This window comes from Xyrauchen texanus, chromosome 4, assembly GCF_025860055.1.
Source record: "Xyrauchen texanus isolate HMW12.3.18 chromosome 4, RBS_HiC_50CHRs, whole genome shotgun sequence".
Classification (NCBI taxonomy): Eukaryota; Metazoa; Chordata; class Actinopteri; order Cypriniformes; family Catostomidae; genus Xyrauchen; species Xyrauchen texanus.
In genome coordinates, this window is record NC_068279.1 from 2,773,024 (window position 1) to 2,800,380 (window position 27,357).

At 39.6% G+C, this 27,357-nt stretch overlaps 1 protein-coding gene and 1 long non-coding RNA gene across 2 annotated transcripts; one reads left to right on the top strand and one right to left on the bottom strand.

Annotated features, from left to right (window-relative positions):
• LOC127638921 (uncharacterized) lies at window positions 1-27,355 on the bottom strand. The gene is made up of 3 exons (XR_007969909.1): window positions 27,293-27,355; window positions 17,949-18,001; window positions 1-116 (listed from the first exon to the last, which is right to left on the bottom strand). It is a non-coding gene; the product is annotated as an uncharacterized LOC127638921 (long non-coding RNA).
• Window positions 111-23,456, top strand: LOC127638913 (diamine acetyltransferase 1-like). The gene is made up of 6 exons (XM_052120670.1): window positions 111-2,027; window positions 2,114-2,165; window positions 2,257-2,340; window positions 21,056-21,157; window positions 21,257-21,297; window positions 23,061-23,456. The coding sequence occupies exons 1-6, from the start codon at window positions 1,962-1,964 to the stop codon at window positions 23,229-23,231; spliced, it is 516 nt and encodes a 171-aa protein (XP_051976630.1). The 5' UTR covers window positions 111-1,961; the 3' UTR covers window positions 23,232-23,456.
• Window positions 27,356-27,357: the final 2 nt, after the last annotated feature.

Here is a 27,357-nt window from a genome sequence, read left to right on the forward strand (position 1 = left end):
CTAGATCGGCTGGATCTTTAGATTTACACCATCTCCTCTCAGCTGCCCTGAGATCAGTCCGATGTTCACGAAGGACGTCAGACAGCCAGGGGCTGGGTGGTGTAGTCCGTGCTGGTCTAGAGGAGAGAGGACAGATGTTGTCTAGACAGGTTGTTAAAGTAGAGCTAAGTGTGTCTGTGTGTCTGTTTACATCAAGCATGGAAAAAAATTCAGTTCAACTCAACACAAACCGCTTGTGGGTTTGTTTAGGTTACTTACAGTTACAGTACACCAACATGCAAATGGAGTGACAAACACACACACAAATGCAAATACACAGGTTCTCACACAATTAGTAATGCATATATACCTGCTGTAACTGGTTCGATTTGTTCTTCAACCAGAGGAAAACCTCTTTGCATTGTTCAGGGAGTAAGTGGGGCAACGATTAAATCTGGGGTCCAAGGCAAGCAGATAATTCTGTTCCTCTGTGTATCTGCTTAAGGATGGCTGTCTTCATGTTAGCTATAGTTGTAGAGTATTTCTCGTCATGTTCTGTTCGATCGTGGACTTCAAGGGCACAATGAGTGACAGGGTGGCGCTCTTTTCATTAGACAGGACGGTGGTGACTTTTTTTCAGCGGTTTAAGAAGGTTTACTATTTCTTCGGCATCACTGATGTCGGCGCTATCCAGAGTATCGAGTTGATGGGCATTTTTGCGCACCTCTGTGCTCAAGATGGCTGACGTTATAGCCGCTTGTTGCTCGAGATAGCGTTCCAGCATTTCCATTGAACTGTTCCATCGTGTAGAAACATCCATGATAAGATTATGTGATGCGATCAAGCATCTTTTGAGCAGCAGCTGTTGCTGTGGCACTGCGGTGAGAACAGACCAATATATAACTCCTTTTCCACTTTGCATCTTGAAATCTCCTTGGCGATCATGATTTCAGGCTCGATTACTAGGGCTGTAACGATACGCGAACCGCAACCGAAAATCGCGATACAAACATCCACGATCCTGTGTCACGGTTCCTGAAGACCGAACCGCGACACACGCCCCTCTCCAACCCCAGAAGCCTGCCAACAGTTACAGATGCAGCCCCTTGAGCTCTTTACACACACTACAACAAAATTCGATCACTTCTGAAGACATGGATTAAACCACTGGAGTCGTGTGGATTATGTTTATGCTGCCTTTATGTGCTTTTTGGTGCTTCAAAGATCTGGTCACCATTCACTTGCATTGTATGGACCTACAGAGCTGAGATATTCTTGCAAAAATCTTCGTTTGTGTTCTGTGAAAAAGTCTTAAACATCTGGGATGGCATGAGGGTGAGTAAACGATGAGACTTCATTTTTGGGTTAACTATTTCTTTAAGTTGACTTTTTCTTTTATTAATTTCTCAAGAATAGTGAACAATGATACAAATTTAACAAATGCATAAAAGAAAAATATGAATAGACTGTCCACTTCCTGTTGTCCCAGGGCAAAATAGTAAGCCTCAAAACTGGACTCATGGCAAAACATTAATTTATGACACAATTAAAGCTTCCATAAGCACACTGTTATCTATTAAATGATATTATATGATGGGATTTTAAAAAAAGCTACTGTTGAACCTTTGAGCCTTTTTCCATAAGCCAGTCAGTCTTGATTTTCTTGTCAGAAGAGTAAAAATTAACCAATATTGCTTTAGGTGGTGAAGAAAAGGAGGCTAGCCACATTTGTTTCTGGAAGGGCTGGATGCATAACACAAACTCAAGTCTGGGAGTGGCCTTGAAGTTTCTGCCCCCTTTGGAGCATCTACAAAAGGAGAAAACGCCCCAGCCTAGAACTCAACTGATACTTCACCTAACCAGCCTCTGAATGCCTTTCCAAAAACAGAGACCGAATCTCACACCTGTAGCTTAGGGTAGCCCTCTGAGAAGCAGATGAGAAACAAATCTTACTGGGAAGGGAAGAAGAGTAAAAGAAGGTAATGGCCAATTTTATATTACGGAAAGCCGAGCCCAAGGACGTGTCTGACATATTGCGACTCATAAAGGTAAGAGCTGTAAATGTTTCGTACCTTCCAACTGTTTGGTAATTACATTTACTAGTTGCAATCATAATGTTAAATGTACCTGCCAGGAACTGGCAAAGTATGAGAAAATGGAGCATCAAGTTATTCTAACTGAAAAAGGTGAGCACATTTTGAAGCAAATGCAATCACTTGTTTACAGTATATCGTCTCTGTGGGAGTGTCTTCTAACTCTGCACTCTTGCCTTTGTAGATCTCTTGGAGGATGGTTTTGGAGATCACCCCTTTTATCACTGTGTAGTGGCTGAAATAGCCAAAGAGCAACAGAGTGCTGACGGTAAGACAAAACCAGCCCTGTTTCTGAGATATATTGTGTTTTAATACACAATATGTTCTGTTGTTCTGCCTTTTTCCAAATCAGGTTGAGGCGAGCGCACCGGGAGTGCATAAATACTCACGGACACTTGGGTTACCAAATGCATTTCTGTGCGTAATGAAACAAAACAAGTCTTTGGTAACGCTGCATCGCAGTGTGCATGCTTCACATACCTGCACACACCGAGAGCCGGTTATTCGGTTGGTTTGCACACCTAAAAATAGAAATTCTGTCATTGTTATTCTGTTGTTATTTTCCGTGGAACACATTTTTTAAGAATCCTCATGCTGCTCTTTTCAAAATCAGGGACGGATTATGACTTGCAAAGGCCCTGGGGACAATTATCTCCAAAAGGGTTTTCAAGCAGGGGTGATCAACTAGATTGCACAGCCTTTAAGCCCAGGGCACCCCCGGGCAGTCAAGGGCACCTGGGCACTGGCCCTATTGGCTCGGTCGGTAATCCGCCCCTGCTCAAAATTAGTTTAAGATTTACGCACTTCAATTTTATAACAAAATTACATAAAACTTAATTGAGTGGCCATTAAAAAAATAAAATAAAAAAATAATGTATATAAAATAATTGAGTTTTTTTGTTTAATTTTGTTAAACATTACAGTTCAATTTAACGGAATATTGTAATGAAACAAATGCATAAATGTAAATATTTGGGGGTCTGGGTAGCTCAGCGAGTATTGACGCTGACTATCACACCTGGAGTCACATGGGTAGTCACATGGGGTAACCTCCTCGTGGTCGCTATAATGTGGTTCTCGCTCTCGGTTGGGCGTGTGGTGAGTTGTGCATGGATGACGTGGAGAATAGCGTGAAGCCTCCACATGCGCTATGTCTCTGTGGTAACGTGCGCAACAAGCCACGCGATAAGATGCTCGGCTTGACGGTCTCAGAAGCAGAGGCAACTGAGATTCGTCCCCCGCCACCCGGATTGAGGCGAGTCACTACACCACCACGAGGATTTAGAGCGCATTGGGGATTGGGCGTTCCAAATTGGGCCAAAAAGGTAAAATTATTATTTTTTTGAGTGCAGTTCATAGTGACCAACAAATAATGCTTTTTTCACCATCAATGCTCCTGAGCATGGCGAGTAACGGTTTAAGTAGCATTTCCACTTGACCACGGTTAGGTATGATTGCAAACTGTTCCCAGCCCGGAATTCTCCAAGAACCGTGCTGATGGAATAACGTTGGGAAGTCCGAATACATTCCATCATATCCGTTCTTTCAGATGGTTCTTTTCTTAAATTGTTTCAAAGAACAATCCAAAACCAAGTTTTTGAAACCATCCAAAATCTCAGAATTCCCTGAATTGTTTTGTTTTACTTTTTGTATTTAAATAGCTTTTTATGTTCCAACATTATTGTTTACAAACATCACTAAAGGCCCTGGCACAGCCACGGAAAAGTTCTTCTTCGTTCTTTGCTCAGAGCCAAAAAGAAATTTGAAACAGCCGAGCAACGACATACTGTGTGCAAACATTCAGACACCTGCGTTCTGTTTGGGAGTCATTTAGAGGTGCAATTAAATATGAGGACGCTCAAAACATCAACTAATATGACATATAAAATGAGGCATACAGTCATTGATAACACATTTTAGAGTATAACTCACAAAAGATCAGTAAAAGAAGCAGTTTTAAGCCCTTGATGATGATTTAATGTAATATATATGCAGTAGATAATGTGTCATTTGTCATGTATACATTCTGCATTCATGGCGCTAATGCAGCAACACGGCCTCTAATATGCGCCGATTACACTCTGTAATTAATAGGGTGTAACGTTCACTCTCGTGGTTCGGTTCAGTTTATGATTCTTTAAGCTAAGCTTGAATCAAAAGTTATTATTATTATTATTACTTGTATTATATTTAAAGATATGCAAAGCATTTCAAATGTAGCACTGTTATTAAAAGTGCTATGTGACACATCAGAGATGTACTATGGAGTGGTGGTGGTGTAGTGGGCTAAAGCACATAACTGGTAATCTGGTAATCAGACGGTCGCTGGTTCGATCCCCACAGCCACCACCATTGTGTCCTTGAGTAAGGCACTTAACTCCAGGCTGCTCCGGGGGGATTGTCCCTGTAATAAGTGCACTGTAAGTCACTTTGGTACAAGCGTCTGCCAAATGCATAAATGTAAATGTACTGGGTTTCAAAATCAGCATAGAACAGGTCAATGGTGACACTAAATGGAAATATTAGCCTATAATTAGCTTTGCTGTAAATATGTAACAATGATACATGCATATGCTGCTTACACACGGTCACTGATTACATGCATTTATTAAAATATAAATACAAATTCGAAATATTAAATATTCTAATCAAAAATGTATATTTAATGGAAGCGCATGCTTATCCAGTTAAATAATGTCCTTACTTAAAACCCTAGTTAAATATAGAGTAAGATGGGGTAAGAAGACGCCCCCCTTAAGAACATTGTTCATTTACTTTTAAATTGTAACATATATAGATGAACTTTATGCATCGTCCAACATATTATCGAGGGAAATAAATAGAAACATTTGCTAATTTTGTTGTCATAGACACACAATTAGAAATGATGAAAAGGGGCCAATTTACTCCACTACTGGGGCAAGAAGTCCCCCCAGGGTAAACTTGTCCCAGGCATCATCTGAAATTTACAGACTGTATCAAATACATCTGATATCGCTCTTAGTAATGTATTTTTGTTATGTAAAATATAAAATCAAATATTTTATTTAATGGTTTATTTTCACAAATTAGTTGAATAGTAAAATAACTGAATAATGACAGTATCCCAAATCCCAGTATAAGAGATGCATCTGAAAGGTAAACTTATTCTATGAAGAATGCACTGTGCAGGCCTATGAATATATACATATAAAGACACCTATATTTTTAATTGAAGGCATGTCATAATAGCAATACTCTTTCCTAGCGTGCTTCGTGATAGTCTGCATATGTATTTGATTTGGCCGGAAGTGTTACGCCGGATGCCCTTCCTGCCGCAACCCCCAGTGGCTGGGGGACTCGCGCACACATACGGGGCGATTTTTAGAGTCTTCATTTCACTTAACCTGCATGTTTTTGAACTTGTGGGGGAAACCGGAGCACCACACAGAAAGGCTCAAGTTGAGCTGGGACTCGAACCCGGGACCTTCTTGCTGTGAGGTGAGGCGACACTGAGCCACCGTGCCGCCCTCATAATAACAATACTATGAATATATATATATATGATATCTTTCCCAAGGGTCTAACTTTTCACTTCAAAATAAAAACGATATTTTTTTACTCCAAACATCTTAATACTTTACTGTGTCCACAGATCCCCCCTATTATTAGGGTAAGAGGGGGCATCTTACCCTACTGATGAAATCAAATCAGACACGATATTTGGCATAGCATAGCATTATTATACATATTCAACATTATCTTTAGTAGATTAATATGGCACTATCATTAAACCTCTGTTAGCTTGCGTTTTCTCTCGCGCAGTCAGAGCAGATCACACGGAGAAGCATCCTAATTTGCCAACAATCTTAAATAAGTGTCCTAACTTTAGAACAACACCTGAAAACTTATTTGAATGCCAACAGTTACAGTCACAGTACATCTATAGCACTGTCCGAGATTAGCACTGCATTTATAGCGATACAAAAATGCAGAAAAGTGACGTTTGATGGTGGAAACATCTGGAAAAGCCAGCTGATGTGCTATGCTTTGATGATAAAACACTCAAAATAATGACAAACTCCCACGAAATATAATGCAGCTATAAAATTTTTTATTTCTGCAGCGCTGAAATTGAAAGTGCATCGATTTTGTTTCTCCATTTTCGTCTATCTAACGTTTAATTCGCATCAGCTGTTTGCGCGTCGTTGGTTCTTGGTAACAGACATGAGAGCTGATTTTCGAACTCGATGAAGCGTGTTGGAAACTCAGAAGCGAAGACCAGGAGACTTGGTTGTATCTTCAGCAGGATTCTTTATTGAGAACACGAGCTGTCGTTAGCTGCAGTCATCAAGTCTGACTAAGGGAACTTTACATTGTAGTTAATATACATTAAGAGGGCAGTGCTTAGAAATGGAGACAAAGCACCTAGGTGACAACCTTAAACAAAGCATGCAAATGAAGTATACAGGTTTAGGAACACGCCCTAGACTCTAGATCAGTGGTGCCCAATACGTCGATCGCGATCTACCAGTCAATCGCAAAGGCAATGCTGGTAGATCGCACAAAAATTAAATGTACTTTCGTTAAATTTTAATACAAATAAATATAATGTCTTTCCTTCTTTTAGTTTCTGTCTGATTCCGTTCAGTTTGCCTAATCCGGGCAGTAGCGTCGCAATTTCGCGCTCTGTTCTCAGAAGTCCTTGGAAGGCGCGTATGCGCAAACCTAGTTGCCATGGCAACTGAATAAACAAAACCTCGCCTGGTCAATATTTACTCGTCATCAGAATAAGGTAAATGCCCTGGCTAATGTAATCTATTGTGCTGTAGGTGTTTTGGGTTTAGTTTTAAAACTGAATGATATCAACATTGAACATTATTATATACACTCATCTAAAGGATTATCAGGATTACACCTGTTCAATTTCTCATTAATGCAATTATCTAATCAACCAATCACATGGCAGTTGCTTCAATGCATTTAGGGGTGTGGTCCTGGTCAAGACAATCTCCTGAACTACAAACTGAATGTCAGAATGGGAAAGAAAGGTGATTTAAGCCATTTTGAGCGTGGCATGGTTGTTGGTGCCAGGCGGGCCGGTCTGAGTATTTCACAATCTGCTCAGTTACTGGGATTTTCACGCACAACCATTTCTAGGGTTTACAAAGAATGGTGTGAAAAGGGAAAAACATCCAGTATCGCGGCAGTCCTGTGGGCTGAAAATGCCTTGTTGATGCTAGAGGTCAGAGGAGAATGGGCCGACTGATTCAAGCTGATAGAAGAGCAACTTTGCCTGAAATAACCACTCGTTACAACCGAGGTATGCAGCAAAGCATTTGTGAAGCCACAACACGCACAACCTTGAGGCGGATGGGCTACAACAGCAGAAGACCCCACCGGGTACCACTTATCTCCACTACAAATAGGAAAAAGAGGCTACAATTTGCAAGAGCTCACCAAAATTGGACAGTTGAAGACTGGAAAAATGTTGCCTGGTCTGATGAGTCTCGATTTCTGTTGAGACATTCAGATGGTAGAGTCAGAATTTGGCGTAAACAGAATGAGAACATGGATCCATCATGCCTTGTTACCACTGTGCAGGCTGGTGGTGGTGGTGTAATGGTGTGGGGGATGTTTTCTTGGCACACTTTAGGCCCCTTAGTGCCAATTGGGCATCGTTTAAATGCCACGGCCTACCTGAGCATTGTTTCTGACCATGTCCATCCCTTTATGGCCACCATGTACCCATCCTCTGATGGCTACTTCCAGCAGGATAATGCACCATGTCACAAAGCTCGAATCATTTCAAATTGGTTTCTTGAACATGACAATGAGTTCACTGTACTAAAATGGCCCCCACAGTCACCAGATCTCAACCCAATAGAGCATCTTTGGGATGTGGTGGAACGGGAGCTTCGTGCCCTGGATGTGCATCCCACAAATCTCCATCAACTGCAAGATGCTATCCTATCAATATGGGCCAACATTTCTAAAGAATGCTTTCAGCACCTTGTTGAATCAATGCCACGTAGAATTAAGGCAGTTCTGAAGGCGAAAGGGGGTCAAACACAGTATTAGTATGGTGTTCCTAATAATCCTTTAGGTGAGTGTATATTTTTTTATTAATTAGAAGATGAATTCCATGTAGGGATACAACAAGCATTTTCTTATTTTAAATGAAACTGTGTTTTTAGTTGGTAGATCTTATTGAGTTGGTCTTTTAAAAGTAGATCATCACACAAAAAAGTGTGGGCACCCCTGCTCTAGATTGTTACCAATCCTAATCCAATCAGCCTAACTATTCAACGACTGGGGCTGGGGCTCCAGGAGCCATTAAAGACAAAGGGTGAGATTCTCAGTAATCTGACTCATTTAACTTACATTAGAGAGAACAGGACTGGCAGGAACCTCTTGCTGGAAAACTCTGTTTAACAGCTGCTATAATCATCAGCTATTCCTCAAATGCTAAATGCAATCTACTCTACTTTCCCAGTTTATATATGATTGTATTGAACCTAGATTTAACATTTTATAAATGTGTAATACAACAAGCGGTTTAGGATTTCCTAACTAGAGATAAGATGCGATTTTGTAATATAAGATAAGAATCCTATATCAAGACGCCTCCAGATCCCTCCCGGATAAAAAGGTGCTTCTTTCCCGCTCACATTCGCTTCCATGTTTTTACGTAGGCATAGTATGTTGCACCTATTTGATACAGATGCTTTTAAAATAACTAAAAAACAAACAAAATCCAATCTCCACAATGCGTAATGTCAAATTTTTGAACCACCATTACACCCCTAGTAATTAAGGATGACATCGTTACTACTGCAAAGATGGGTGTATAAAAGAGTGTAAATGGGCGGACTACTGACAAATGAATGACGGTTAGAGGTATACCTTACTTTGGGCAGATGTGAATGGCTTTCGGCTGCAGACGGCACATGAGTGAAGCAGCATAACAAACAACAGAGTGAATGGGCACTTAAGAGGATTTGAGTAGATTTGATTCATTTTGTAGAATAATTACAGTTTTTTTCCAATTTGCTAACACACAATCTTGCAAACTAGGCTGGTTTTATCAAAATACTTCACACAATTTACAAAACCACACACCCAAACTGTAAAATACCTCATATATCCTGCATAATGAAGCACTGCAACCGAAATGACACACACTTCATTCATATTACCAGATTTTTGTCTAACCAACTACACACTGTTGGGCATAATGAAAAGCACTCTCATCTTTAGTATGCTTTGCCATAATACTAAAATAGTTCAAATTGTCGAAAATTCTTCAGATTGTTCACATGCGGATAAGCACACATGCTGTTGAAACATTTTATTTTGTATTTTTCACCAAACAAGTCAGTGCAAAGGTTACGTCCCATGTGGTAAGTTTGACTTGTGTTTTGGAGTATGTTTGTTTTTGTTCTCTCTCTCTCCCTCTGTCTCTTGCCTCTAGCTTTAGTTCTCAGCAGGTGGGCGTGGTATTTAATTGGCCCGTTCATCTGTCAATCTTGGAGATGCATGTTGACGACATCGCGTGTCTCCACCAATGAGGGCGGGCTATGCGAGTATAAAAGAGAGCGCTTGCGTGGAAAGCGAAATGATTCTTTCTTTGTTTGATGCCTGCATGTGCGTCTGTTGTGATTGTTTGCCCTGTATCACTTTGATAATCGGTAAATGTTTATGGTAAAGTATGTGCTCTTTGATCCTTAATGTGACGGCCCATTCGTTCCTTTTTATTCGTTTTCTTTCTTCGTGTTAAATTAACTGGTTGTGAAACTGATGTTATTGAACGGGGAAAAGGAAAAGGACAGGTAAGATATCACGTGATATACATGTGCCACACTGAGGTTTCACTTGTGTTAGAACACTAGGTTAGTGACACGTGCCATCCCTTGTATTTTTGGTTATAGTGAGAGTAGGTTATTTAGGGCGCTAGAGATTAATTAGTTAGATTAGGGGTGTTTATTTTCTTTTAGTAAGATTGGTTATTGTTTTATTTATTTATTTGATTTGGCACGGTCCAAGTTCTTTTCATTTTCCCCTTTTCCTTGTGTAATTTATAGTTTTTGGAGGCTTGGCCCAGAGTTGTATATTTTTGTAAATTCATTTAAATACTTATTATGGGATATTTGTTCTCCCATTATTCTTTAAATTATTTTTTAAATGTTGCACCCTAATTCCCCTAGACCTAAAAGGGTTTGTAACATTATTGGGGGCTCGTCTGGGATGATAATTTCCTTATCGGTTTGTCCCGAGACAATTTAATACTGCTCATGTACTGGAGGCATAGTGATGATACAGGTTATGGAGGGTTTGAATGTTGGATTAAGGTTTTCATAGTGTGTTGCAAACCTTTATTGACAATCCAACTGTGGAGCAATTTGATAGATGTAGGAAGGATGATTTATTATCTATTGCGGGTCATTTTCAAATTCCTGTAGTGAGACAATCTCTTAAAAATGAGATTAAAGATACTGCGTGGAGTCGTCTGGTGGAATTAAAGGTATTGGGAGGGCATAGTGTTGTCAAAAAACTGAAACTTTCCCATAATAAACAATCCCAACTAACAATTGTCTTAATATCATATACAGGATACTACTACTATTTTATAGGAAACAATTTAAGGACATCTCTGATGCACACAAATTTTTCAAATTGCAAAGCTATTCAACAATTAAATACATGTTGTTAGTCGGTTGCACAGCTATATCACATACTATAAAAAACTGCCAATTTTATCGGAACTGAATTAGATCAGGAGTGATTAAAGGCTAAGGGGACATTCTTAGAAACGAGGTTTCATTGTCTGACAATTAAAAAGAAATTGATAAAAGAAAGCAAGTTCAAAAACATTTGAACCCCACACCCATACATATACAAACTTATGCATGTATGTATCTCTTCAGAGGGATGAGGCGCCGTCCACCACACATGTAGTAATTCAGAGGGTAGGGATCTGTCAGTTCATGCGCCCCAACAAGCCTTAGTTCTCTAACAGTAGATATGACCAAGTCATAAGCTCAATAATGTTCCAAGTACCAAGCATCCTTGTAGAACAATCATATGAACTATTTCACAAACTCTGGAAGACCAGCCAGCGAACCATGGGCTACCACCATCCCAATCCTGTAGCTGAAGCCATTGTAGGATGCATTTTTTGCAAGGTTCACAGTGTCCATATGTGGGTGTTTCTGTTTCACTGCCAGTGCAATATCCTCTTTAATAACATCCAGGGGAAGCGTTGAAACATCAGTAACCTCCAAAGATGGCTTAGAAAATCTACACATGTGCAGATTATGTGCAGTCTGAAACTGGTGCCTTTGAGCTAATGAATACAGGACATTTTTGTAACAGTTTCTATGACGGATTACTCTTTTGAAGAAGCTATGTTTTGCTTCAAATCTCATAGTCCATAGTGCAACAAGGGGGCCAAACTGGCGTTACAACTGTGGATAATGCTCCAAGTAATGATGTTTGGGACGAATTCTTTCATGGGGGGAAAACCTCTTGGAATACTGTCCTGTGTTCAGATATCTTGAAGTCAAGATAAGAAATAGAGGCCTCAGTTCTACAATATCCTTTAATTCACAAAGCACTTGACAAGCTGTTTCTTTTAAAGGTATTCTGGTTCCGATGAAGAGAGGCGGAAATCTCAACAGGATCCAATTCTCATGAGCATTTCCTCCAATTGTTCTCTTTATTGAACAGGTGAGGGGGCACAAGACGGGGACGGTTTGTCTTATCAGTCCACTTAAATGGAAATATTGTTATTGCTTCGTTCAAATTGGCTAATGTAAAATCCATCCATCCATCCATCCATCCATCCATCCATCCATCATCAACCGCTTATCCTGTGTACAGGGTCGCGGGGGCTAATGTAAAATATTTTTTAGAAATCAACACAGTAAGACAAAGAGCAATCTAAACAGGGATAACTCCTTCAAAAAGGTAATGAACTATATCTGGGGGAAAACTCTGCGTCACATTGAAATATGACAGATGTTCTGATAGCACACACTTCCTTTTTACACCAAAATGACAAGCCAATGAATTTTCTTCAATAGCTTTCAGATGAAAAGTATGAATGTACTTGCATCTTAGACAAAAATGCTCCTGACTTGACTTCTTTTGTTTGAATGTCTTCATTTTCTGCTGTACAAAATCTGCAAACATATTTACCTGAAAAACTTTCCACGAAACCTGCTATCAGAGGTGTGGACTCGAGTCACGTGACTTGGACTTGAATCGGATCACTAATTTGATGACTCGTGACTCGACTCGATAGAATTAAAAAAGACTTGCGACTCGACTTAGACTTTGACAGCAATGACTTGCAACTTGACTTGGACTTCAGCCGTCTGACTTGGAAATACTTATACTTTTTAAAACCAATGATAAGAGTTGAATAATTAAAAATGTGCAGTAAATCAACAATTCATTTCCCAAATAAACGATTAATTTGATTTACAAATCTGCATGTCAACGCTCCTTATTCAACGAATCAGACAACCAACCAATCAGCTTCCACGAAAGCTGGACCAAGTTTGAAGACCGCGGCGCGCATTTAAGGACAAGGACACAGCAAAAATTATACCAAAAGTGATATAACTGGGATATATTGAATACAGCGTTAAAGGCAACAAAAGGATTACAACATGTAGAACCTGTGGTTCCAAAATTACAGACACCTCGTCGACAACGTGAGGCATCTGAAAATCCACAGACAGAGGTAAATTGTTAACTAATTTATGTCAGCTATGGTTCAGTAACATACATGTCTATGGCAGCACATGGCAGATTTACAGGCTAACAAATTCTGCATATCGAAATGCAAACTATTTTTTACTGCGGTCAGTAGCGTTTAACGTGTTATAGCAATTGGTGTAATGGACAAAATCTACCCAATGTTTTATTATGCTGTTGTATGACCTCAATAAAGGAACACCATTTATTGTGACCACACATGTTGGTGCTTTTTGAGCATAACTGGTCAGAACGTACATGTAAACACACTCATTCTTTTGTGGACACGCTGGTCCTCTGTCATGCGTTTAGCTATATTTATTTAATTATATTGGTTATGGTTCTAAAAATCACAAAACCAATCATTTACTCTGTTCGCAGTCCTTTACAGTATATAAATTGTATATGCAACTTAAATGTCTGCAATTAGCAACTGCCTGGTAGTATTTCAGATTTCATTCACTAGTTCAGCACGTTCAGCGTCCTTCCACTGCGTGTTTGGAGTAAAAGTTTGGTTTGCCTTAATGTGTGTCCAAAGATAAGATCCATGTATCATCTTTATTACCCTCTTGTAGCGAATACAAGTTGAGACAGTCACAATGTCGGTGTAAAAACTGCTTTATTAAAATAAAAGCAGGCAGCAGTACAAAACAAGGGCAAGTCCAGAGAAGAATGGCTGGGAGGCTCGTGAGGCGGAGGCCGCGAGGGCTCTGAGGGGCGAGCAGAGGCTGGCAGAGCCGTGGAAGACTCTGGGGGCGGAGCAGAGGCTGGCAGAGTCGTGGAAGACTCTGGGGGCGGAGCAGAGGCTGGCAGAGCCGTGGAAGACTCCGGGGGCGGAGCAGAACCCGGCAGAGCCGTGGAAGACTCCGAGGGCAGAGCAGAACCAGGCAGAGCCGTGGAAGACTCCGAGGGCGGAGCAGAACCCGGCAGAGCCAGAACCTTACGTCTTCGGCCAACAGGGGACGTGGCCATGGGGACGGTCGAGGCTACAGGCGCTGGCTCTGGGGCGGTCGAGGCTACAGGCGCTGGCTCGCTGACCGTGGCGGACATGGGCGCTGGCTCGCTGGCCGTGGCGGGCATGGGCGCTGGCTCTCTGGCCGTGGCGGGCTTCGAGACTGGGGCCGTGACAGGCTTCGGGACTAGGGCCGTGTCAGGCTTCGAGACGGGGGCCGTGTCAGGCTTCGAGACGGGGGCCGTGTCAGGCTTCGAGACGGGGGCCGTGTCAGGCTTCGAGACGGGGGCCGTGTCAGGCTTCGAGACGGGGGCCGTGGTAGGCTTCGAGACGGGGGCCGTGGTAGGCTTCAAGACGGGGGCCGTGGTATGGAGCGCTGGTTCAGTGTCTGCCTCCCCCACAGTAAATGAGGAACCAGCGTACAGTAGGGCGAGGTCAATAAACTGAGCCAGGTTGAGAGAGCAGCGACCACCAGGCATGAATGATGAGGCTGGCTCATTCAGTCCAAATTGAAAAATGTCTTTTAGAGCCACCTCATCAAAATTCACCTGGTTAGCCAGGGCACAAAAATCAACAACAAAAGCCTCAATGGGTTGGTTCCCCTGACGAAGAACCAAGAGCTGAGCCACTGGGTCCATAACATGAAGGGTAGGGTCTCTCGTACTATATACGCTGTCCTGCATCAAAACCCCTAAGCGAGTGTCCGACGAACCGTCAAACCGCTCGGGGGTTTGAAAGCTCGTGGCGCTGGGAAATACAGTGGGAACATCAACGGACACAGGGACAGGCGCAGGCGGAACAGGTAAAAACTGATTAGAAATCGCACGTACCGTCTGCAGGATCTCCTGTATCTGCTGTCCCTGAGCCGCGATTGTTTGATCGTGTTGGCCGACCGTAGATCCCTGGGCGGAAAGTGCCGTGTAGATCCGCTCTAATAGGCTGCGGAAATCCTCAGCGGTTTCCACATGTGACTGTCTTCGGTGAGGTTGGTTATTCTGTAGCGAATACAAGTTGAGACAGTCACAATGTCGGTGTAAAAACTGCTTTATTAAAATAAAAGCAGGCAACAGTACAAAACAAGGGCAAGTCCAGAGAAGAATGGTCAGGGTGAGCCTTAGGTCAAAAGCCGGGGAATCAAGATATAAACAAGGGGGCAAATCCGGGAGAGAGTAGTCAAAGGGAGCGTGAGGTCGAAGCCGGGGAATCAATATACAAGCAAGACAAGCGAGAGTTAAAGACAGGGGAACAAGGGGGGCTGGCAAGCTAAGGGGTAAACAAGAGGAGAGCAAAACTAGACGAGACTAGCGGGGGGCAAAGACACGGGAAACTAAATACAATAACCAACCCCCGTGAAACGGATGTGCTGTGGTATTTATAGGGGAAGGTGCAGGTGTAAACAATGAAAGGTGATGAGACGAGTGCAGGTGAAATGATTAAAGGGGTGATTGAGACGAGTGCAGGTGGTCATAATGTTCTGGCCATTGGGAGCGGGCATGTGAGCCCGAGGAGAGAGACCTGCTAATGAGCAGGAGATCTCGAGGGAGCAAAACGATCGTGAGCTCGAGGGGGGCGGAACGAGCGTGCGAGCTTGAGGGGGCGGAACGAGTGTGCGAGCTTGAGGAGTGAGTGTGTGTGCGACGAAGCGGGGATGGGGCAGAGGAGCGGGGTTCGTGACACCTCTTTGGTCTTTACAGGTAGATATCGATAAAAAAAAAAAAAAAGATAAAATTAGATGATAAAATTAGTATAAATGTACTATAGTAATTAATACTCTGACACTAATTTGCGCAAAGTGCACTAATGACTTGTTTAAGACTTGAAGCTAAAAGTTGAGGACTTGTAAATTGACTTGGTCTTGCCTGCCTTGACTTGGGACTTGACTCGAGACTTTAATGCAATGACTTGAGACTTACTTGTGACTTGGAAAACAATGACTTGGTCCCACCTCTGCCTGCTATACTGTGGGCCCCAAGATGATCTGCTACTACACAATGAACAAAGCCTTTCACGGTTTTTCCCAACATGGCAATAAACAGTCCTTGTTGTTCTAATATAATGAGATCATCTACTAAGGGCTTCAATACACTGTCATAACCATAGCACTTAACATCCTCACTATGAAGAAGTGCAGCTAAATATATATTGGACAGCGATGAGTGAAAACTAGCCGGTAAGTTCCCTAATGCCTAATACATTTCACAGATTTTATGTTTTTTTTCTGGAGGTGCCGAGGGGATTACAGATTTCAAAATCATCTATATACAAAATAAGTGAAATAGCACACTCCTTTGACAACTGTAAACTTTCTTTGTAATTAATACCATCATAAAAGGATTTATACTGAATTGTATCAGACTGAATTTGATGGGGAGATTTCAAATTGATCGTTTCATCCAAAAAAGTTCTACAATTTAGGATCTGCTGTAAAGATTTTAGTATAGAGATGTATTGAAAGGATTTTCTGTTTTGGGAGTCAAGCACAAATTCTGTCGGTTCTACAATGTTTTTTGTAGGTTTTTGGCTTCCAGGCAGTGGAAAGAGGGCCTTGACCACCAAAAGAAGATGTAACTGGATTTGACTTACAAAGAGTAGATGTTAGCTCTTGAAGAACAGTTTCATCTACTTGACAGTTTCCATTATGTAAGTGCTGAGCTAAGGTGTGATGGATCAGAGGGACAGAAGCAGAGCTTAAATAGTTAAATTCTTGCAAAGGATCATCAACAGCCACACTAGGAACAAGATAAATATGTTCTAGCTTCAGTACGAGAGAGGCAACTTTGAGCTCAACCTTACATTGCAAGTCATTTAAATCCTGAACATCAAAACTAGAATCACCCGAGTCATCTGTACTTAAATCATCTGATTGGTAATGTCAGTACCAACATTATCAATGTGGATACTGTCAGAATAATGACTTTCAACAGAAAGATCTAAGCTTGACCCCTGTTTCTCAAGTATTCCAGGCTTTAAGTAACTTACTGAACAATCCTTATGATTTCTGCTTCTGTGAGTTCGAAACGAACCATAAATATTTGTTTTGTATGAACACCCCTGAAACACACAAACAACTGTTTCGCTGTTTTGCAGATGCTGTGCTATATGTTGAAAATAGTCTTTTAAATTCGAACGTTGATTGCAACTGCATAAGAGACATTTAAATGTGGTCAGTTCAGTTTGGGAGGATGACTGATGACATCTTGACAAGTGGCTCAATAGTGCATTCCAAGTCTTGCAGGTACATGGACAGTTGCAATAGATGCATGGATAGGAATGCTGTCTTCCATAATGTCTGTGTTCAAGCTTATAATGTTTAAGAAGCTCAGATCTTCGTGAAACAGAAATACCACAGTCTTTGCATTTCCACATTCATCAGAAGACTAGGAGGGGGAAAAAACACCTTACCCATTTGCCACTAAATACAATTTAGACAAATGCAGCATGGTCCATTTGCATTTAATTGATAGAAACATTTAAGTTTGTTGTCAGTTATTATTATTTAATTTATTAGTTATATGTATTTTAGGAAATTATAGAACATTAAAAAAAGTACAGTGAACAAAATGCAGTTACTACTTCAGCAGGAAAGCAATGTTTTTTAAACCAAGTAGATTTTCATTTTACTAGTTCATAGAGTATAAATCAAGAGGTATCATTATTTGTTTCCATAAATATTTTGAATTTATCAAGCAATACTGAAAATATACAAACTCTGCAATGATTCAAAAGCTGAAATAGGTAAATAGGTTTTTTTTTAAAAAGTGATTAATTTCTTTGCAAGATAACAGCAGTCATTCTCTTTTAATGTTAATATTTTAGATGTATTTTTTAAGGATATTTCAAACTACATTAAATTACTTACCATTTTATTTATTGTTATTGTCTGGTCAAATTAAATTACATTACATTGGGAGGGTAACTTTGTTTTGATTTGTGTTTGCAGTTATTTAAAAATAAATATAAAATACTAATGTGAAGTGAACGTGCCATTACATTTTCATACTGTCATGTAATTTCCACTACATTACAAATGCAAGTGAAATTGCTGAATTTATATTTACATACTATATTATTAAGTATACATATGTGGTAAGCTCCAAGCTATTCTCTAAAGTGCAGCATTTCTATTTTGTATTTAAACATACATGCAAATAAAGTTCACAGTTGTTCATTCTGGGACTTACCAACTTCAGCAATTTGTGTAAAATTGCGACCTATTCAGGATACAACAGCAAACCTGTTAACACAAAGGGAAAGGTCAGATTTCACATTTAGTTTTTTGATGGGACAGTTTGCATAATTGTCACTGCAGAATTATTTATGAACTAGACCTTAGACATAGTGATGGTATTGTATACTACATTATACTGACAGATGAATGGAATATGAATTGTTCCTCTTCAGTCAGTACTCATTTTCTAGTATGTAATAATAAAAATGACGCATAAAAAAAATATTTATATTACATAATATTTATATCACTATATTTACATTACAAAATGTGTGGGTCGGGGGAGCCTAGCCTTGCCCTAAGCAAAAACATGCCCTCAGCAAAATCAACGAATCTATATTCAAGTAATTTCGTTAATTTGAGCAGAATAACATTTTCAATAGACCCCCCCAATCAGAATTTTTTTTATAATGCAGCCAAGGACAAATTATGAGAAACAAAAAGATTTGTTCACCTCTGTCAAGTCTATTCCATAAACGAACGGAGGATGCGCAATGAACATGCGCAGAAAACAAAATTAACGAATCACTCTCTGAGACTTCTCGTTCCTCTGAGTCATATGAAAGATTCGTTCAAAATTAACGAATCATTCACTACTACCACTATTTTTTCTTATGTGACAGCGAAATTACATTAGCAACAATAAACAACTTTCGTCAATATTACACTTGTCAAACGGAGGCAACGAAAGCATCATCCTTTGAATTAGGTTAATTGAGCGGTTAGTCTTGGTGCGCAACAATAAGCTACTTTACAAAGACAGTCTGTTAACTACTTGTTCATCCTGCCACTAACCTGAAATGTGCATGGAAAACACACGCTTCCCTTAAAACAACACAATTTCAAATCCTTACCTTGTTTAAAATAGTTTTCTTGTACACTAGACGGTCTTCACTTTCGAAGCGATGTAATGGCCGACAGAAAAACTCGACACGGAGCGCCCTTTTGCAACGTCAAGTTGTCACGTGACACGAAAACATCTTTAATGTCAAGCAAAAATACTATTTAACCTAAATTGTTTCTTTTAAGTATTTCTGAGGGGAATGTTATTCGCCTATGCGGCTTTCACCATATATATATATATATATATGTCTATTCATTGCAAACGAACGGAGGATGCGCAATGAACATGCGCAGAAAACAAAATTAACAAATCACTCTCTGAGGCTTCTCGTTCCTCTGAGTCACATGAAAGATTCGTTAAAAATGAACGAATCATTCACGAACGACCCATCACTACTACCATTATTTTTTCATATGGGACAGCAAAATTACATCAGCAACAATAAATAACTTTCGTCAAATATTACACTTGTCAACCGGAGGCAACGAAAGCATCGTCGTTTGAATTAGGTTAATTGAGCGGTTAGCCTTGGCGCGCAACAACTAGCTACTTTACAAAGACAGTCTGTAAGTCAAATTCTTACCTTGTTTAATATAGTTTTCTTGTACACTAGACGGTCTTCACATACGAAGCGAGGTAATGGCCGACAGAAGAACTCGACACGGAGCGACGTCACAAAATTGTCATGAAAACCTCTTTGGTGTCAAGCGAATTTTTGCTTTTAAGTTTTTCTAAGGGGGATGTTATATAAAAGACCAATCTAAAATGTAATTTAAATAAATGTCACGGTCGTTTCACTTGTTTCAGTGTACGCAACGTTGAAATTGAGGCGGAGAAGCAGGTGAAGATGCGACATGCGACAAGTAGGTGGAGCTCTAGATCACACCTACCGATGACATGGACCAATGGCAGTAAGAAGGTGTTTAGCAGCTGGTACGAAGCTTTCCTGAAAGTTTGCGATGGCGAGCTGTTACGAACCAATGAAACAAACTCAAAAACACCTTCGTTTTGGCCAGAATTTGTTCTTAATGACATCACCCCCATTCGTTGATTTCGTATAAGGTGTGCAGGGGCTGAACAATAGTGCTGCCAATATAAATAATAACGTTGATTATTTATATTAATTATTCCCATTTTGTTATGAACATTTTTCCAATTTCACAGTTTTACTCTTAAATAGTCACCCCGTCCATTTCAGTGATCTGCCAAAGCTTTTGCGAATTGGTTTGATCAAGTCAATAAAAAGTTCAAAATTACAGTTGCGAATCGAACATCGCTACGATGAAACATCTTTAGTGACGGAGCGACCCAAGATTGGTCACTTGCCCTGTCATCCCAGCCCAGTAGTCCATACACAATAGTTTCGTGTCAAGAACAGACCGGAATTCAGGTCGTTATTCACAAAAACTCTTTGTTCTCTGTTATTGTGCATATTCTAACTGGTGTGTTGCTTTCGTTTACAACACAACCGAGAACCGACGTCATTTCGGAACGAGTGACATCAAACAGTGAAAGATTCTCCACCGTTCGACTGGAAAAAGTAACAACAAATGAGTTTGTAACGACACGAGGGTGAGTAAATGACAACGTTTACATTTTTGGGTGAACCGTTCCTTTAAGTAATTACACAGTGACATGCACACTGTAACATGAAGTGCCTATTGTGAACCTGAACATTCTCGACACAAAAAATGTCACTTGTTGAACATTTGCCAAGAACGCTTGTCCAATCCCCCTCTGTAATTTATTGTCTTCAGGCTACAGTCTCTTTGGCGTGTACATGGGTGGGTGGGGAGGTACAGTAACTGAAAGATCGGTTACATTAGTGTAACAAATACATTACACCAGAGGTAAGGCCCACAACATTCGGGACATCGCCAACCTTACACCACACAAAAATATGCCCAAAACTAACGAACTTCTAACAGACGAATCAAACGGATTTGTTACTCACAACTGCTGTACGCATGCAAATCAACACAACAAAAGCAAGACTGAATGAGATATGCAGTACAACAATTAATTGATAAATTGACACCTGGACTGTGGTGGGGTACGGGGAGGGTTGTGATGCCAATAATTCAAAATTATTCAAAAAATTTCCAAATTAATTCCATAAAACCAATGCAAACGACAAAACATGAAAGTGTCTCAATGCAAACTTTTCTGAGATTTGATGTCCAAATAATTGAAACAGATTTTCTTTTTCTTTTCAGGTCATGTGATCGTTGGCTTTGCCATGTATTACTTCACCTATGACCCCTGGATTGGGAAATTGCTCTACTTGGAAGACTTCTATGTTATGAAGGAGTTTAGGGGTATGATTGTGGCTTTATATGTTTTGTCTGTGATGTCAGTTAGACTTTATTTAGACTATATTAGTCATTTCACGAAACTTTTCCTTCTCCCCACACTAGGTTTAGGTATTGGGACTGGAATCATGAAGAAACTGAGTCAAGTAAGTTTACACTTTCCCTTTTATGCACCAAACGGATCAATAGAATGCAGTTATACATTAGCCTGCTATGAGAAAGAGCTCAATCCCAGGTTAAAGATCTAACTTTATATATATATACAGTGAGGAAAATAAGTAATTGAACTCCCTGCTATTTTGCAAGTTCTCCCACTTAGAAATCATGGAGGGGTCTGAAATTGTCATCGTAGGTGCATGTCCACTGTGAGAGACATAATCTAAAAAAAAAATCCAGAAATCACAATGTATGATTTTTTAACTATTTATTTGTATGATACAGCTGCAAATAAGTATTTGAACACCTGAGAAAATCAATGTTAATATTTGGTACAGTAGCCTTTGTTTGCAATTACAGAGGTCAAACGTTTCCTGTAGTTTTTCACCAGGTTTGCACACACTGCAGGAGGGATTTTGGCACACTCCTCCACACAGATCTTCTCTAGATCAGTCAGGTTTCTGGGCTGTCGCTGAGAAACACGGAGTTTGAGCTCCCTCCAAAGATTCTCTATTGGGTTTAGGTCTGGAGACTGGCTAGGCCACGCCAGAACCTTGATATGCTTCTTACAGAGCCACTCCTTGGTTATCCTGGCTGTGTGCTTCGGGTCATTGTCATGTTGGAAGACCCAGCCTCGACCCATCTTCAATGCTCTAACTGAGGGAAGAAGGTTGTTCCCCAAAATCTCGCAATACATGGCCCCGATCATCCTCTCCTTAATACAGTGCAGTCACCCTGTCCCATGTGCAGAAAAACACCCCCAAAGCATGATGCTACCACCCCATGCTTCACAGTAGGGATGGTGTTCTTGGGATGGTACTCATCATTCTTCTTCCTCCAAACACGGTTAGTGGAATTATGACCAAAAAGGTCTCATCTGACCACATGACTTTCTCCCATGACTCCTCTGGATCATCCAAATGGTCATTGGCAAACTTAAGACGGGCCTTGACATGTGCTGGTTTAAGCAGGGGAACCTTCCGTGCCATGCATGATTTCAAACCATGACGTCTTAGTGTATTACCAACAGTAACCTTGGAAACGGTGGTCCCAGCTCTTTTCAGGTCATTGACCAGCTCCTCCCGTGTAGTTCTGGGCTGATTTCTCACCTTTCTTAGGATCATTGAGACCCCACGAGGTGAGATCTTGCATGGAGCCCCAGTCCGAGGGAGATTGACAGTCATGTTTAGCTTCTTCCATTTTCTAATGATTGCTCCAACAGTGGACCTTTTTTTCACCAAGCTGCTTGGCAATTTCCCCGTAGCCCTTTCCAGCCTTGTGGAGGTGTACAATTTTGTCTCTAGTGTCTTTGGACAGCTCTTTGGTCTTGGCCATGTTAGTAGTTGGATTCTTACTGATTGTATGGGGTGGACAGGTGTCTTTATGCAGCTAACGACCTCAAACAGGTGCATCTAATTTAGGATAATAAATGGAGTGGAGGTGGACATTTTAAAGGCAGACTAACAGGTCTTTGAGGGTCAGAATTCTAGCTGATAGACAGGTGTTCAAATACTTATTTGCAGCTGTATCATACAAATAAATAGTTAAAAAATCATATATTGTGATTTCTGGATTTTTTTTAGATTATGTCTCTCACAGTGGACATGCACCTACGATGACAATTTCAGACCCCTCCATGATTTCTAAGTGGGAGAACTTGCAAAATAGCAGGGTGTTCAAATACTTATTTTCCTCACTGTATATCATGTGCACAATCTGTGTGCGCTAATCGTTCACTCTACATTTTCTCTAGGTGGCGGTCAGGACTCGGTGCAGTGGTATGCAGTTCATCGTGGTGGAGTGGAACAAAACCTCCATTGATTTCTACAAGCGGCGCGGAGCTTTAGATATCTCCCTGGAGGAAGGATGGCGGCTCTTCAAGATTGACAAACAGAACCTTCACAAGATGATGCACGATGAGTGAGCAGGACGTTTGGACAGGAGGAAGTTTACAATGTCTCAGACTAATGTTCATTTGTGTGTATAGTTTAGTCTATGAGAGTTAAAAGAGTTGTCGTTTTAGGGTCTTTCTACTTCCAATTTAGTGCACTGTTGTTTATATTAATGTGTCTTTTCATCCTCACTAATATATGAAAAATCCAATAGAAAAGTTCATATTTGCCAATGTATATTTTTTCATGTAAGATCTTGCCCTTTTTTATTCTGTACATGTGGTTGAATCTCATGACAGCTCTCAAGAACATATTATATTTTGCATATATTTAAGGGGTTATTAAGATTTGCATTTGTGCATTCACGTACACGGCTACACTATTCTTCTACCCAATCTTCACGTTTACATTCATAAAAAAATAACTACAAATAAACCAATGACAGTAAATACAACTAGATGCTCCCAGGTAGAATTTGCTCCCATTTGCTTCTTTTTAAATGTATTATCATCTGTCGTTTGTTGTAACTAACTAAAAATAGCAACACTACTAACTTTAATAACTATATTGTAACGCTTAACATGATTTTTCTTAGCTGTCTTTATTGTAGCTTTTCTAGTAACAAGCTTGATTTTTTTCGGAGACTTTCTGACTCTCATATGAACTCGCCTTTTTAAGTGTTTTTGTAGCTTAAAAATAGTTACAGGAATAATTTGGAAGCAACTTTGGAGGGTTTAAAAGCAGAAATGTGAAGTTATAATCTTATAAGAGCACTTGCATTAATTCTTCTGTTAAAATATGTGCATTATTTAAGCTGTAAAGGTATGTAAACATTCATTTTTATGGTTTACACGTTTACGGCAGGGATGGGGAACCTTTTTCCTATTAAGGGCCATTCGAGTATTTACAAAAAATTTAGTGGGCCTTAAAACTGCTTGCAATTTCTGATTGTGGGTTGAAATCAACGTACACATTCTGTTACATGCTCAACTTTATTTTATATTTATTTATTGTATTATAATATTTTGTGTTGTTATTATTAAACAATATTTTAATCATTATTTTAATACTTGACTATACTTTTAAAACTGTGTTTTTTAATCTGTACAGATTGGCCCCATTCACTTCCATTGTGTCTCACTGTAACAGATTATTATATCGTTTTTTAAGAAATAGGTCGAAATAACTTTTTGTGGAGTTTAACTTGTATTGAACCCAGAATATTCCTTAACTCTGCTCTTAGAAGAGCTTTTGACTTACTGTGTTTCTAGTGTTATTTGTCATTAAAGGTAGACCGATATATCGGTTTTACCGATTAATGGTACCGATAGTTGCGTTTTGGAACTATCGGTTATTGGAAAAAATATATGCCAATAGTTGCTGATATTTATAAAATGTTTCCCCCTAATTGTTTTTAATTCCTTATCAATAAACCTCATCTGGTGAATTATATACATACAAAACTCTTCGTTTGGTGAATCTATATGACGTAAAAAGCTTCATTTGGTAAATACTCACATATAAAGCATTGTAAATGTACATTGTAAAATCTCTGTTAATTCAAAATAAGAGTCCCCGGTGTATTTCGTGCTTGTTTACAGTAAAAAGTCCTACGTTATGCACCAAATCTTCATTTCTCTGGTTATTATTGGGATTTTGGTTTGAATAATAAACTGCTTTTGGGATTTTGTTAATTTTGCAGCCTCAATAGTAATGAAATAATAAGATAATTTATTATTAATTTATAGATCAATAAAAAAAAATCAAATCAATTGGCCTTTTCCACCACCTTATTTATCGGTATAGGCAAAATCCTCTATCGGTCCACCTCTATTTGTGATTGTAGTGTACATTTACATGTTTAAGTTTAATGCTGTCAGCTGACACCCTAATTGAGATCCAAGGTATTTTGGGCCAAATTAATATAATTGTAAAATGAAATTATTTCAGTTATGTAGCCAATTCAAAAAGACATCGCCTCTTTAAAAAGTTTCAGTGTAGTCCGCTATTTTATGTTGGTAGACTTTCATGTAGCTAAATACATTTTCTTAGGAAGGTAGTTTCAAAATAGCTTTCCCAAACAGTGTTGACATGTAAAATGTGGGAGCGTTTGTCTCTGAGAGATTCCTGGGAAAACTGAATGTGAATTACAGGATTATTTGCAAAGACCTACCCATCATCACAGTCCTGCAGGAAGATCGAATGTCATCTTTCTTTCTTTCTTTTGTTTAGTCCTGTCACTGTGCTGGAGAGGCATTTCTTTTGCCTAAAGGATATACATAACTGTACAAATAACATTACCAGTCTTGAGTTCTTGTTGCCTCAGGGTGCTGGAAGTGACTCAGTATCCTGACTTCATCCGATAAGTCAAGAATTCCAGCTGAGAGTGTAGTTCCATTTGGTGACACTAGAGGCGCAGAAATATCACACTTCATCTATAACTGCTTTGCGTTTATTATTCTCCAACATGGTCTTATTAAATCACGTTACTAAAATTATTTTTACATGACTTGAACGCATCGTGGAAATTTCCTTGTGTAATAAACACTAGAGGTGCAACAACAATGACTTTAAAAACGGCAGATTATCAGTACGTACACACTTCCTTTTCCTCACACAATGCTATCTTGTGACTTGTGACACTTTTACTATAGCGCATGACTTATTTTAACATTTGCATTACATAACCAACTACATTTACAAGCTTGTTCGAGTGTGATCAAATGACATGGTAGCTCAATAGATAGAGCATTACACTTGATAGAGCATTACACTTGCGATGTAAAGGACCGGGGTAAGAGTCCTGAAGAGCACATGTGAGCCCAAAGTGTCAAAGTAGCAAAACAAAATTTCACAATTGCTTCAACAATTGCATTTTTCATCTTACATGCTTTTACGACACTATGGTTTAGGTCATCGGAAGTCGGTTTTGTTGTTTTAATTAATACTCGATAGAGCATTAACCTTAAAAACCTCATCTGTTTGGGAGAAAATGTAATTTGCTTTTAGCGGCACACTGTGGACATTTCACTTCCGAACTGCTATGTAAATAACACTCATTTCATTTCTAAAGTCCCTTTCCAAAGGTCAAGGGCACTTCACATTCTCATTTAGTACTGTCATGTCAGCTTAAAACACAGGATGTCGCTCAACATCTAAAAGGGAACCTGCCCAGGTAACAGTTTACCAATGAAAACATGTAAAAATGTGGCAGATTTTGAAATGCAAATTGGTAATAGCCTCATTTAGAAACACTACAAGCATCCCCAAATCTAAAGACAAAGCATTATCATCCATAACCTTTTTCATAGGGAAAATGACAAATATGTAATTATTATTTATTTAAAATATACTGTATCCTGCTTTCCCTTAATGGTGGGATTAGCCTTTGAAATCTAAAACATTTGTATTATGTAACAGCTTCCTTCTGTTCTATTCTATTTCTGTGGCATTTTATCTCTACAAGGGTGGTTCTAAACTTGTGATATTGACCAATTGATTGGTTTACATTTTCATGTACCATAATGTTTACATGAGAATTGTGTGGTACTGCCATGTTATATGTCCAAAAATGGCATTACCATAACTTTTTTGTTACTGGTGGCTTGTATTCTCTCAAGGGCCAAAAACATGAACATACACCAACTGTTGGCAGTAGTCATACAAAAAAATATATATATAAACAAAGGAAGAGTGTCTCAGATTAGCAAGCAAAGTCATTGAGACAATTATCTTTGCATGTACAACTCCTTTGTTCTGGTTTATACCGTTTTTTTCCTGTACTACTGCTGATGTGAGTGAGTCAGATCAAGTCTAAAACAAAACTCAGAGACAGCTTAGCAGAAACGGACCACTGCGGCGAACGGATATAGACAAGAAAGTCCCGCCTTAGTTAAAAAGAGCCAATCGCCTTTTAGATACAGAAATCGCCTGTCAATCAACTTGAGGATGCGCATGCGCTTTAGCCAAATCATTCTGAAAATTCGCGTTTTTTAGCATGCTCTGATGCTAATGTAGCACAATTAATCATATCACTGTAGTCAGATTTTAAAATTGATTTTAAATCTGTTCTTTGATCGTAGTCTTGACCAACCGTTTTGGAGATTCCTCATTTACGTAGACAGGCGCTGTAGTTTTATTCCGCTTGTTTACATAGAA

Bases quoted from the DNA above. Each gene is read 5' to 3' on its own strand.
- LOC127638913 (XM_052120670.1), top strand. From the start codon at position 1,962: ATGGCCAATTTTATATTACGGAAAGCCGAGCCCAAGGACGTGTCTGAC. The intron at 2,166-2,256 runs GTGAGCACATTT...TTGCCTTTGTAG, and splicing joins AGTTATTCTAACTGAAAAAG to ATCTCTTGGAGGATGGTTTT. The intron at 21,298-23,060 runs GTAAGTTTACAC...CATTTTCTCTAG, and splicing joins TCATGAAGAAACTGAGTCAA to GTGGCGGTCAGGACTCGGTG.